Below are 14,567 nucleotides of genomic sequence, written 5' to 3'. Positions count from 1 at the left end.
ATTTTAATTCTGAAAAACTGAAAATGCCAACTTACCCCAATATGAATAGTAGAAACTCCTGCACCGTCTCGCCACAAGCCATTTCCACAATAAGTAATGCCGCCGTATTATAACTTGATGTCAACGAATCCAGCTTCTCCGACAATGCCATACTATCGATAAGGGCCTGCATTATATTTGCCCCATACTTATGGGTAAATATGATGTCCGAACGTGAGGGTGTCTCCTGTGAAAGGGCAGCATACGGTTTAATACTAACCGTACTCAAAACCTTTTCATTCTGATGACGATCCAAAAGCGATTGGAATATTTGCATTACAATAATACGTGTCGGATCATGAGGTGCGCGGGCCATTTTCAATAGTGGTTGGAGAAAACTGGCTGGGAATGCTTTTTCAAAGGATGTGGTGCTGTATTGAGTGCCAACTTTAAGTAACGATTTCAGTAGGATATTCTGTAACATTTGATCGCCTTTGCTTTTCTTCGATAGATCCGGCACGGTGTTCATAATGAAAAGCATAATTTCAATTTTCTGATAATCCGGATGATGATTGGCAAATTCACCCAGAGCATTGATGAGAGCCTCTTGATATTGGGATTCTTCGGGTGTTATTTCAGTTGTTGTACTGACGCTGGTTCTCAAGTGAGTTAGCAGATTGTTGATAATATCCAAGGCTGAGGGGCCTACACTCTCGCCAGCCGCTATGGCAATGATTTTCGACAAGACCACAGCCAAAGAGGTGCGAGTCTTGGGAGAGGATTTAAAGTTGTTATCCAAATGTTGCATGAGCGTCTCGACCACAGTATACGAATACTGAGGCTGTATGGAAATCATAACAATACGGAATGTGTGTATGGCAAAGGTGTTGGGCACCCAGAGTTCATGGCGATCCAAATGGCTGTGGGGAACATAAAGAACAAAAATATTAATTTAAAATTTTTAAAAAAAATGGAAAATAAAACTTACGTCAGCAAGGGTTTCAAGACACTGCGTATGTGACCAAATGAGGCACGACCAACCAATTCTCGCAAAACTTCCTCAGCCAAAACCGGTGGTGTAACAACGGTGGCATCCTCCACCGGTGTCAAATCGCCAGACTAGATGGGGAATTAAGAAAATAAAAACATTTTATATTAAAAAAACTATTCCTTTTTCCATTTAGATCCAAAACAACATCTAAATAATTTATTAACAACAAATTGAAAAATTGCATTATATTAAAATCGTATATTACCGCCAACATGTTTTTCTTCACAAACATAACGTTAACGCCAAACTTTTGTATTTCGCGCGTTAGACGAGTAGTGTATTTCATGTGTGTTAATTTGTGGCATATATGTGTGGAAAGCAAAGAAAAAATTCATTTGTTGTTTTTTTAATTATTAATTTGTGAATTTGTTGCATGTGATTTGCAATTTTTTTAAGGGAAAAGGGAGGTTTTTGTGTTTTTCAAAGGGTTATTCAAACAAAATCACAAAAGAAAAATGAAACAAACAACAATACAGAATAAAAAAACTTTTCAAAAATTTAAATATTTTATATAAAAACCATTTCATAAAGCCATTGAAAAAGTGAGGTTATAAAGGTTTATTTGATATTCTCATTAATAGAAGTTAAAACATGATCTTAATAGACTTTATTTGTGTTTCAGATCTTCAGTGGTGTCCACAACTCAAACAAATGTGAACTTTTCAACATTTCATAAAAAAGTGAGGTTATGATGAAATTGTTTTTTTTTTTCAAGTTTTATTTGTAATTTAAAAAAAATGTTTTATCTTCTAATAGAATAAACTATGATTTTTATTCATTTAATGCAACAAAATATCAATTTTTCAAAATTTCATAAAAAAGTGAGGTTATGATGAAATTTTTTTTCGAATTTTATTTGTAATTAAAAAAATCAAAAAATTTGTAAAAAAATTTTTTTTATCTTTTAATGGATTAAGCTATGGTTTTAATTTATTTAATGCAACAAAATATCAAATTTTAAGACATTTTATGAAAAAGTGTGAGGTTATGGTGAAATTATTTTTAAACTATTTTATTTCTGTTATTTGTAATTAACGAGACGTTCTTATAACAGTTAACTGAATAAGCTATTATGTTCATTTATCACTGGAACAAATGTAGAATCTTCAAAATTTTTGTAAAAAGTGAGGTTATGGTGAAAAAATATTTTTTTAGTTGTTTTTTATTAAAATATATCAGACGTTGTTTAAACTATTAAATGAATTAGCTTATTGTGTTAATTTATTTAATGAAATAAATTAAAAATTTTAAAAATTTCATAAAAAGTGAGGTTATGGCGAAATTATTATTTTTTTTTAATTTTTTTCTATTATTTGTAATTAATGAGAAGTTGTTATAGAAGTCAATTGAATTAGCTATTGAATTTATTAATTTAATAACAAAATTTAAAAAATTTTAATAAAAGTGAGGTTATGGTGAAATATTTTTTTCAGAATCGTACTTGTAATAATAACAACTGAGGTATTAGACATACATTTTTTAGTTGTTAATTGAACTAGCTTAAAGTTCATTTATTTAATGGAATAAACTTAAATTTTAAGAAATTAAGGTTATGGTAAAGAAATATTTTTTTCGCAGTTATTTTTAATTAAAATATATCGGACATTGTGTCGACATTTAATTGAATTAGCTATTTATTTTAATGCCAAAATCTCAAAAAAATGTAGGTTTTTTTTTAAATTATCTTTTCCGTTACTTGAAACTTGAGAAGTTTTCAGAACAGTTAATTGAATTAGCTACTATCTTCATTAATTTAGTGGAAGAAATACCAAATTTTAAGAACAAATGGTAAATTATTAACATTTTTATAAAAAAGTGAGGTTAAAGTAGAAATATTTGTTCAGTTTTTTTTTTTTTTTTTTTTTTGGTAATAAAAAATCTATATATTTTTTTTATATATGCTCATTTATTGAATAGAATAAATGTTAAATTTTCAAAAAAAAAAATTAAATTGAGGTTATGTTGAAATAGTATTTTCTGCATTTATTTGAAATTTTCAAAATGTTATAAAAAATAAGTCTATGGTGCAATTATTTTTTCTGAGTTTTACTTTACATGTATTCCATTCTTTTATTTTATTCTAATTCTAATTCGAGAATTAGAAAATTTCTTATCATTAATTTATTTTCTCCTAAAGACATAAATTTATCTAATAATCCTAACCTCAATTTTTGAGATTGCAGTATAAACCTTAAAACCCCACTTAATCAATATAATAAATATAATATAGCATCTAAGTGCATATTAAAATGTTATACTAAATAATTGATACAATCCCAACAATGCAAAATTGGCACACACGCCTTCTTTGTGCCTCGGACAATTCTCACCTGCATATTAAATAGCAACGATGGTACGATTTTCTCCATATGTTGTTTTTCCCAAATATTCTCAACCAAGTCATCGGAAACAGTTTTACGTATCACACCCTGAACACCCTTGATGCCAGCCAAACGTATACTGTCACGCAGTTCGATATTATCATTATTTCCATGACACATGGAAGAGAATTTCGAAATGAAAAAGTCATAACGACGATGGTAGGAAGGAGTGTCCTCATTAATGTTGGCAAATTTCACAAACTGCAAATAGAAAAATGGGGGTAAAATTAATAAAATATGTATGAATGGTATTGAGGAAGGGTTAGGTCATAAAATTAAAATGGAATGGAGAGGTCAATAAAAGTGTTTTACCATAATACAAACACACGCATACACACAAACATTGTAGGTCAGTTCTTAATAAAATATGCAAACAATAAAGGACGAACAGGAAGTAGGGATGGGCAATAAGGATAAATATGAAAAATTGTGTCCTTAAGTGGTTGTCGTGACAAAAATTGATTAACATTATTTTGCAAGCTTTAAAGTTCAATTAATAAAAGGACAAGGAAAAGGAATAAGAACTTGATTTAAACTAAATATGAAATAGAAGTATTTTCTTCAATAACGTGTGGAAAAGACTAATCCTTAATATGTACATAAATATTTAAAAATATTACACCAAGGAGCTATGGATATGTATAAAATAAGTATCACAGTTATAGGATTTAAGTCTTGGTAAGAATATAACCCTAAGGCTTATTGTTTTTACGGTAGACCGGAATTAAACAACCCAGTGGATTTATATGGTCAATTTCCTGTACTTCAAAATAAATCCTAATAACGGAGTTTTACTGGAAAAAGGCTCAAGTGTTCATGTAAAAAGTAGCATCTAAAAGTCCAATTTAAAAGTTAAGGTTTATTTAAAATTACAATAATTGATAGAAATGAAAATTATAAATAAATAAAATTCCCATTGTATGTAATGTGCATTGCATTAAAAGGCGGGTTAATATTTTTTGTTTTGTCGATTTTTTTGTCATGCGCAATGTTGACAACACTTGTTGGCCATGTTTCGTGTTTTGAGCTGTGTTCTGTAAGTAAATGTCAACGTACATGAAATAATCTTACGCCAACGTATTTGAGCATACGTCAACGTGTAACGTACAGAATATTTACAAAGGCAAACGCTTGACCATGTCGGACGTTAATGAAAAAATTATGAATTTTTATAGATTAAAATATTAGAAACTATTGAAAAATGTCATATGTATAAAAAGATAAATTATTTTTGGGTTGTTAATTACAAAGTTACATTTTTGATTGTTGATAATTAAAAAATGTTCACAATGGGTGTTATTAATGAAACAGTTAATTACCCGCTTTTTAATTAAAATATTTTTAATAGAAGATTAACGCCATCCAAATACCTGAACAACTATTTGGAGCATCCGAAATCCCTTATTACAGTCAATTTGAAGTCGTGCCTAACTTAAAATATTGAAGCATAACGCCTTCATCAGCAAAAATGGTAATATAATAACTTTTTCCTGGACGAATTTCTATCTATTGAGGGACCAAAAAACTAGTACCAAAAATGGAGAGGTACTATCATCTGCGGCCAATAACAAACTTTTGCGGAGCGAAGACGAGGACACTCTATAGAAGAAGATATAAAAAAACGCACAATGTTTTCTAAAGTCAATACGGGAAATGAAGTTCACAGTCAAATATACCGACAGACATTTCCGACAGTCAGAATTTTCATGAAAAAAAACTTGTCAGAGCAATTATCCGCATACATTTTAGACACAGTGAGAGCAAGAGATCAAAATTACATATTTAATATCAAGATGATGGAGTTAAAATAAATCCAACATTTTCCAAAATTTACAACCACCTAAAAGAGAGCTATACCAGATGCAAAAAGTCAAGTGAAAAATGTCACTCCATATTTAAAAAAAAAAAAAAAAAAAAAAAAAAAAACATTCCAAGAATTTTTTCTAAATATATAAAACTCGAAAGTTATGTATAAAATCCGTACTATACCCTTTCACATTTATGAAGTTTATAACAAAAGTTAATTGTTCTATTCCTATTAAATCAATATTCCAACAAATTCCTAGTCATATTTTACCAACAAATATTTTGCCACCAAAGCGTACAATCATTAACAAACGCAAACAGACAGCACCATGTTTACGATGTACGTCATACGTTTGGCAAACACGCCACAATTTGTGTGAGTGTGTCCGCTCGTTATCTCTCTGGCGTACAGAAAAAATGTGATTCACTGAACACAGTTCTGAACACTTCCCACTGCTGTGTTCAGTAACTTCCGTCTGTATTTCTTTCTTTCTTTTTCTGACGGAGTAAAGTTCGGTTGGAAAAATGGGTCGCCGTCCAGCGAGATGTTATCGTTACTGTAAAAACAAGCCTTACCCAAAATCCCGTTTCTGTCGTGGTGTACCCGATCCCAAGATTCGTATCTTCGATTTGGGCAGAAAGAAGGCTGGCGTAGAAGACTTCCCCTTGTGCGTGCACTTGGTGTCCGATGAATATGAACAGCTCTCATCCGAAGCCTTGGAGGCAGGCCGTATTTGCTGCAACAAATACTTGGTGAAATTCTGCGGTAAGGATCAATTCCACATCCGTATGCGTTTGCATCCATTCCATGTTATCCGCATCAACAAAATGTTATCGTGTGCCGGAGCTGATAGGCTCCAAACTGGTATGCGTGGTGCTTTCGGCAAACCCCAAGGTACTGTAGCCCGTGTCCGCATCGGACAACCCATCATGTCGGTGCGTTCCAGCGACAGATTCAAGGCTCAAGTTATTGAGGCTCTCCGTCGTGCCAAGTTCAAGTTCCCTGGCCGTCAAAAGATCTACGTTTCCAAGAAATGGGGCTTCACCAAGTACGACCGTGAGCGTTACGAAGAATTGCGTGACGACAACCGTTTGGAACCCGATGGTTGCAACGTTAAATACAGGCCCGAACATGGACCCATGGCTGCCTGGGAAAAAGTACAACGTGATGTTTATGCCTAAATTTGTTCATCGCTTGGTGTGTTGTTAAACAACATTGAAGAAGAAAATAAGTGAAGATACTACACATGTTACCATCTATTGTGAAATTAAAAATTTAATAAAAAATCAATGAGTTGAACAATTGATTTTGTTCAATTCTTAAAAAAAAAAAAAATACAAAAAGTGAATTGTTTTTAATGATGGGAATAGCCAAGGGGTCTACGAAAATGTTTGAAGAAAACATGGGGGTGGGAGGTGAAACTTGTCGGAAACAATGGAAGTATTTAAAAGCAGCAGAGGTTTTGATGCCACACTGAAGTTCTGAAGGGGACAATTGGTGAGTATTAAATGAAAGTTATATGCCATTTTTAATCAATCTTTTAATTCCAGTTAGCAAAAAATGAGGAAAAGATGGTAACATGTTTGTAATAAGCAAAGAAGTAAACAAATCTGGAGGTTACACGAGTTTTTGGACTTCTATTGGGAACAGTCACTCTTTTATTATCCTGGGGAATTGTTGACTATCGAGATTGAAGAAATTGGAAAAAAAGGAAAACATTTGCCTAACAAATGGATAAACTTGACAATTTCAAATTGAAATTCTTGAATTAATGCACACAGGCGGGTGTCTAGAAGTAATTTGAGTCATTATCGATTAATGGCATTTAGCAAAAAAGAAACCACACAGAAAAAAGCGACAAGAAGCTCCCGAAAATGCCAATTCATTTTGAACTTCAAATTGAAAAAAAACCGCACTCATGGTGAAGGTTTAAACCATTCTTTGGAAGTTTATCGAAGGAAAGAAATATAATCCCCTTGTGGTAAAGCAACATGATATATTTTTACCATAGGTTATTATATTTTATGATTATAGTAGGGGATTTTTGTCTTTGATATCTATTTACAAAAAGGACCCTCAATTTTTACCAATTCCGGTGAAAAGGTTTGTTTTAGAATCCTAAAATTCTGTAAATTTTGTATATGTTTTATAAATAGATTACAGAAGCATTTTTAGGGAAAATGTTCAAATTTTTCTGAGGGAATTGTTTCAAAGTTATAAACCAACCAAACCCTCCGTCAAGTTTGAAGCTAATTTTCATATTTTGTTAAAGTAATTCAAAGTTATAGTTGATGCCTACATTAGGAGCGTGGGTTTTAAATGGAACAGAAAATCAATTCGGAATTTGGGTTTTAATAAAAATAGGTCTAAAGAAGTATCCATAGCCCGTCTGCCGCCTTAACAAATAAGGAAGTCTTGAAAAAAAAAAAAAAAAATAAACAATTTTCAAAAGAAAAAAGTGAAGAAAATCTTATTATCCCAAACTAGCGGACTTGTGATAAAACAATTTCAATTCTTACTAGAATTAATACACCTGGATAATTTTAAAATATTGGCTTAAATTGGAAAGGTGGAAAAATGTAGTTTATGGGAATACTTGGGTACATATATCGAGTAAATTTAAATGATTGTAGTTATATTTATAAAGCAGCAACCTTTGTTTATTCATTGTTGTTATTTTTAATACGCAAACCGGTTTCTTTGTAAAACCGTTGATGATTCATTCGTGTGAGTCTTAAGACCTTGAGTTTTTTAGTAATGCTAAGGAAATCTGGGAAAATTAGTCATTGATGTCCATTATTTTTATTTCTAGACATTTAAGAAGGGAATATTCCATGGAACATAATTTTAAATAGTATGCGGGTCATGGAAGCGCTCAAATTGAATTGAACAAATTTCGATCGAAATAAATATGGACAGGCGCATTTTATTTTAATATAAAAATGGAAATTTCGGGACAATGTCGAAAAAATTCTATCGAAATGAATTTTAATATGTAAATTAAAGTTTGTTTACAATAAAATAATGCGGTGAAATCCACAAGATATAAAATGTTAGAATAAAACACAAGTTGTTTTTGTCAAACTTTTGCTTTACATCCACCAAAAATGGCCAGACACAAATCAATTTCGATAAAAATGGCAAGAATTTGGTCGCTAGTGTCTGGCTCTCACTTTCGATACCCAGTTGTTTCTGTGGAAAATTTTAATTAAATAGGGTAAAAATGTACACATAAAAGCTTGAATGAAATTTGTTCGACATCGAATGCGTGAACATTTTTGTTATCCTTCCCAGCTTTGTTCAAGGTATATTATCTATTCGTATTAAACAATTAATTTAGGGGCTTATGGAAGATTTGAAATACTACAATCCATGGTACAATGAATTCAAGGTAGGGCAGAACTACCATATGATTTAATTTTTTTATTTTTCTGGCTTAATATGTCAACTTCATTTGCTTATGTGTGTGTCTTCTTTTCAATAATAAAAAATTGTTCAGAAAATATTCAAATTCGGGTGTTTTCAAAATGCTTATTGCAACGAATGCATCGACAAAATTTACAGTTTTTGTCGCGAAATAAACCATAACAGATATATAGAACATGATATTGAAAAGAAATTTTGACCATTCATTCAGTTTTCGCGGTTTTAAATTATTTATTCAAAATCAATGCAACAAGTTGTTTGCTTTTTTATTGTTTTGATAGTAATTCTGACATTACAAGCCAAACAGGTAGACCTCTATACTTGCATTTTTTTCAAAGTTGACCTACCTTCTCTTCATTGTACCATGCTACAATCGAAATGAATTTGAATATGTGAATAAATTTGAATACAGCAATCGAAATGAATTTCAATATGTGCTCATACACAAATCAATTTCCATCTAAATGTTCGATATAAATGTCTGGAATTTGGTCCCTAGTGGCACTCACATTCGATATACCGTTGTTTCTGAAATTTCAATTTAATCAAGCTAAACATGCACACATCCAAGCTTGAAAGAAATTTATTCGACATCGAGTGCAAGAAGATATTCCCAGTCCTTTCCAGCTTGATTCAAGGTATATTGTATAAATTAATCAGTTAATTTAGGGGATTATTGAAGATTTTAGATAGTGCAATCCTTGTAAAATTCCTTGCAATGGGACAAGTTTTATGATTATGTCTCAATTTATGGTAGTGGAATTGAGGGGTTCTAGTTAAGAAATTTTGAACTAAGAAATAGAAATATTGCGACATGCCAGGTTTGGACTATATTGGCAACTTCCTTTACTTTATATGAGATATGTGATATTTTTTTAAAAAATTATAAAATGTGCGTGAGGCACCAGATATAATTGACCGAAGTATTTCGTTTTCATAACCTATCTAATGAAAATAAAAATGTTGCGAAATTATAAATTCCTATAACTTACATATTCATATCAGCAAGTTGTAACGAATCGCCGACTTATTTCGCAAGTTATGACAGATATAAGTATTGGAATTTGTGACCCTATGTGGGGGAGGTACCAGAAGAAATGGTGGGATCTGTACCATCGTCACCAGTTACTCCCTTCATCATTGACATCGCTATATCGACTTCAAATGTCCTGAAACGGATTTTGTCTAAATAGACCTAGGGTCTAAAACCGTTATTTGGAATTTATAATTGTGCCGTATTCCACAATTAGGTCCTTAAGTTATTCTCCATCGATTCCACAATAGTTTGGGTTTGTATTAGTTTTATGGGAAGTGGGAGAGCCAATGTATTAGAAGACTAGGATCTGAGAAGAAATATTCAAATACCTTTTTTTAACAAGGCACTCGACTTTCGGAACTTAATCGTAGAAATCAAAACATTCTACATTTTATTTTTCATAAAATTCTACTATATGTCCCCCAGAAGACATTAAATGTCGAAATTTTATCTTAACGCCAGAAATTTATTTATTATCGGACATGCAAGCTTTAAGTTGCACTTTCGTAATAAATAAAAAAGTGTTAGAAATTATTTCAATTAAAATTGTAATAAATTGCTAATTTAAAAAAAAAATGTAAAATTGCTTTAAACTTCACACTTAAGTCTTATTGTCTTCGGCGCCCTAAAAAGTCTGTGTGCTCCGAAATCGATGTTTTCTATGAAAATAAATCTCATCTTTTGAATGATAATTCAATAGGGGACCGACACCAAATTTATTACGTACATTTTTAAACTTTAGAATTTTGTACATTGATCAAAGTAAAAACATGCTAGTCATGGCGTGTCACTACTCTTTAAATCTTGTTTCGTATCGATACTTTTTTCCACCTTTTCTTGCGGAGAATTCCCTTATCCATTTTATCATACACCGGTAACATAACATGTTTTTCGCCCCTTTGTTTTCAATGTTAAATTAAATCTATTGATCAATAAAGTCTTATCGGAAACAAACTATTTGCAAGCTATTCAATTATTTACTTGTCACTGTTTGTAGAGATTTCGGTGGGAGGGCTGGGCAAAATTTATGAAAATCTATTTAACAAAAAAATTAAAAAAATAAAAAATCTTTTTACGTACAGTTTTAAATCTGAAAATAACTTATATCCCACAACTAATTTTTTCTAATCTGTTTATTTGTAATGGAAACGTATGTATGTAAGTACACATGAATTAAGTTATATCATAATTACAATTTAAATGTGTTCGCTTATTGACAAAAGCAATAATCGTGTAACGACTTGCTTTTTTTCTGATAAGAATGTGTGACATTGCACCTAGTAATGTCGTGACGTGCAAAATGGGGGAAAAGTGAGTAATGTAACGTAACGAGATATGATAATAATAGCCAAATTAAAAGTATTGCAGGTCTTCCAAATTATATAGTTTCGTGGGAAAAATTCAATCCGGGCAATTTTGAAATTTACGATAATTTTATAAAATGGGCGAATGTATGTTCTTCGCATGTCATTATTGAAATAAACTGATTTAACTCTGGCAAAAAACGTATAAAGAAATGGAAAACATTGAGCTCTGCAGTAGAGTCTCATTACAAATGTCGTAAATTTAGAATGACAAACACTAACACGAAAGGAATGTTCCCACAAAATCTAATTATTTTCCGAGAGGAAATAACTTTCAAAATTGTTTTATTTATTGTTAAAAAAACACATTTAAAAACTGTTGTGCAGAGTAGAGGCTCCAAAAAACTTGTGTTTAAGTGGTCGCTTTACTCCATTTAAAAACAAAAGCTTCTATATTTGGAACATTGAGGGATATGTATTTCCATTTGATCGACAAATAAAGTGTTAATAAAGGAGTTTGTATAGACATATTTTCTTAGATTCTGGAGATTGTTTCTGCTAGCAATGTGAATCCATTTGTCAGGTTATGGGTAAATAGATTGGCTCAATAAATAAATGAATTATTTGTTCGTGAATACAAGATCTAATACTAATTCTTTTTGGACTCGTGAAAAAAAATCAAAACTCTGAAGGTCAGCCATTAAAGTAATTCCCCGATGTCGAAGACTTACTTATGAAAAAACTGCAACCAAATTCAGACTGCTGTCATTTCTAAGCCACTCGTCCGACAGCTGTTAAAATTATTGCAGAGACAGCTTATTATATTGTTTAAAGGGGTACAAAAGCATTTTGGTGAGAATTTTCCAGAAAAAAAGTTATTCGTGATGGAATTTAAGCGTGATTGTGTGATTTCTTTATATTTGGCTGGAAAACGAAAAGTGGCTATCGTTAGAGCAATCCAGCATTTAAATGTGAATGAATCTTTTGTGTCTCGTACCATCGCTCGTTACCGTGATACTGGTAGCGTAGCCCGACGTTAAGGAAGTGGACGGAAGAAACAGCAACATCAGCTGAAATGGTTCGAAAAGTAAAGATGCGACTTGATCGAAACCCGCGTCGCAGTGGCCGAAAAATGGCTCGTGAGCTGAACATATCGGCAATATTGAAAAATGAGCTCGGGGTAAACCCATTGAAATTTCAAAAAGTACCAGAACTTAGACCGCAACAGAAAGAAAATAGACCCAAAAGAGACGAAGAGTTGCTTCGCTTGGCAGAAAGTGGTGAACTGCCGAATTTCGTTTTCTCCGATGACATTCGTTGTCCAGCAGTTTGTAACAAACAAAATGATCGTGTTTACTTGCCAAAGAGGTCAGCTGAAAATGTGCACCTTCGGTTGGCCACCAGAACTCAAGCGCTGGCCATGGTGATGGTGGTATTAATCGACCGTGGCATCAGAACAAATGCCGAATATTATCGCAACAGAACTCTCAGCACGCGCCACCCAAGGTTACAAAATGATGTTCGTCGCTTCATTTCCAGCGCACAATGGCCACCAAAATCTCCGGATACCAATCCGTTGGAGTATTGTGTCTGGAGTATTTTAGAAAGCAAGGTTGGCACTAAAAAATACCAAAGTGTCGATCATCTCAAGCAAGCGCTTCGCCGGGAATGGGACAAAATACCGCAGAGCAACATTCGGGCTACGTGTGACGGTTTCATTGGCCGTTTGAAGGCCATAACTCGTGCCAAAGGTGACCAATTCGAACAAATCAAAACTTATTCTAAAATTTGATGCTATTTCCGACATTTTTTGCCTTCTTTCAATAATAAGTAAAAAGTATGGCGTTTGACTTTGCTGCAGTTTTTTTATCTCACCCTGTATTTTTGAAATTTTTGGGAAACTTCTGTTCCAGAACTGCAGGAATAATAAAGTTCTTGCAACGATAACCGATTTTCCCTTTATGATATCGGAAAAAATTGTAAAAGTAGTAGATTCCTGTAGGTTCCGGAACAGATCAAATATCAATGTCAACTAAATTTTGTTCTCAACTTGAATTTTTCATACCCCTGTCCGAAATACATTTCTTTTAGATATTTGAATACGTCCCCACTTTTAAATAATCCCAAACACTTTTAACCCAAACTGACACCTCTATCGTTTCAACATTGTTCTGGCTATTTAAAACCTCCCTCGTTCCCTTATCAACATCAAATGTGATAACATTCGCTAAAGAATTTTGTTAAATAGTAAATAGCAAATAGAAGAAGGAGGAACATGTTAACGCACATGACATTTAATTACCAGAAGGGCTATTCATTAATTGAGGTCATGGACAATTTAGTAACAGCAAATAAATAATAATACACATGTATGCACACACAGGAAAAAGGATGCGCTGTGTCCGTGGCCATATTTGTGTTAATCCTTAATTTAATATATATTGGGCAAGGTCAACAAAGTGCGGGTGTGTGTACATGTGTTTGGTATCATTTCCTTAATTTAATTAAAACAAATTAAGTTAACGCAACTTACCGAATTGGTGGCCAAAATTTGTAAATTTGGATTTGAATCCTCCAGCAGTTTTTGAACCATGCGCAAAAATGATTCCACAAATAGATTCAAAGTGGTCTGGGCATGACATGCCTGCAACAAGTTATCCATGGCTTCCATGGCAATTTCCACAAACCTTTTGTTTTGATTTTTTTGTTGTTGTTGAAGATAAAGGCCAGAGCAGCAACGGCAGCAGCAGCGATAATAAAATAGTATGAGAGAAAATAGTTAATAAACAGCATAATACAATATACGGGAGAGGTTGTTGGTTTTTAAAACCATCTCCTCCGTAACAGTAATATGATACAAATTATACATCGGAAGAATAATAAAAACAAACTACAACAATAACAAACAATAATGTTTGAAACAACAATGTCAGTCAGGTAATTGCCACAGTGGCAGTGGCAGGCAAGCAAGCTGGCTGACTTGAAGCCACAGCGTGTTATAAAAATAAACTCAGCAACAAATTGGCAAATGACACCCAGCTGTAAGTGGCAGGAAGAAAACGTGATAACACCATTACATGTGTATTGATACAATTGAACTGCAAATGAAGGCTTTATTTAGCCTTTTAAATAATTATAAGGAGGAGGAGAATATCAAGGCTAGAATACACTTGGCAACGTGAATGGGGGGGAAAATACGATCTTAATACAAAATATTTTTAGAATGAAGCCTTGGTGAAGAGTGGAGAAAAGGAAAATGTTAAAATATTGAAATGTAAACATGCGTCCGGCGTAGGATAACAGAGAATCTATTTTTTAAACGTCAATATCTTCCATTGATATAAAATACATTAAAAACATTTATTTCGAAAATCATTTGGAGGGTTCATTCCCGGTAGAAAATGTTGTCAAGGTATTTTATTGAAATTTGGAAGAACTTGGAGGAAGTTTGAAAGATTTTCTGTCAGTGCAAAGCCCGCTTAAAGTACTTATAGGGCAATCAGTAAATTGCTAAACAGGTCATTTTTATACCTCGTTTCTTTAAAGAACCCTTTTAAATCTCCTATTAAGAGGAGCATTTTTA

General features: G+C 32.6%; 2 protein-coding genes across 7 annotated transcripts in view; one reads left to right on the top strand and one right to left on the bottom strand.

Annotated features, from left to right (window-relative positions):
* The window catches only part of LOC101890283 (protein EFR3 homolog cmp44E), a 28,985-nt gene that overhangs the window by 3,922 nt on the left and 10,496 nt on the right, over positions 1 to 14,567 (bottom strand). For 4 of the 6 annotated variants that reach the window (XM_059127539.1, XM_059127543.1, XM_059127538.1 and 1 more), the window contains 5 exons: positions 13,518 to 13,671; positions 3,361 to 3,612; positions 1,236 to 1,277; positions 968 to 1,098; positions 36 to 899 (listed from right to left, as the gene is read on the bottom strand). In XM_059127539.1, coding sequence (XP_058983522.1) covers positions 36 to 899; positions 968 to 1,098; positions 1,236 to 1,277; positions 3,361 to 3,612; positions 13,518 to 13,671 — 1,443 coding nt within the window. The remainder of the gene's footprint in view (positions 1 to 35; positions 900 to 967; positions 1,099 to 1,235; positions 1,278 to 3,360; positions 3,613 to 13,517; positions 13,672 to 14,567) is intronic. The other 2 variants (XM_059127541.1, XM_059127540.1) reach the window with 1 other exon arrangement.
* Positions 5,687 to 6,561, top strand: LOC101895455 (large ribosomal subunit protein uL16). Its single transcript, XM_005192099.4, has one exon. It carries the CDS (start codon positions 5,743 to 5,745, stop codon positions 6,397 to 6,399), a length of 657 nt encoding a protein of 218 aa, XP_005192156.1. The 5' UTR covers positions 5,687 to 5,742; the 3' UTR covers positions 6,400 to 6,561.

This window comes from Musca domestica, unplaced genomic scaffold (assembly GCF_030504385.1).
Source record: "Musca domestica strain aabys unplaced genomic scaffold, Musca_domestica.polishedcontigs.V.1.1 46, whole genome shotgun sequence".
Classification (NCBI taxonomy): Eukaryota; Metazoa; Arthropoda; class Insecta; order Diptera; family Muscidae; genus Musca; species Musca domestica.
The sequence above is the reverse complement of the archived record's forward strand: the minus strand, read 5'-3'. Positions and strand labels throughout refer to the sequence as shown.

Excerpts from the sequence above, each read along its gene's own strand:
- LOC101895455 (XM_005192099.4), top strand. The coding sequence starts at position 5,743 with ATGGGTCGCCGTCCAGCGAGATGTTATCGTTACTGTAAAAACAAGCCT.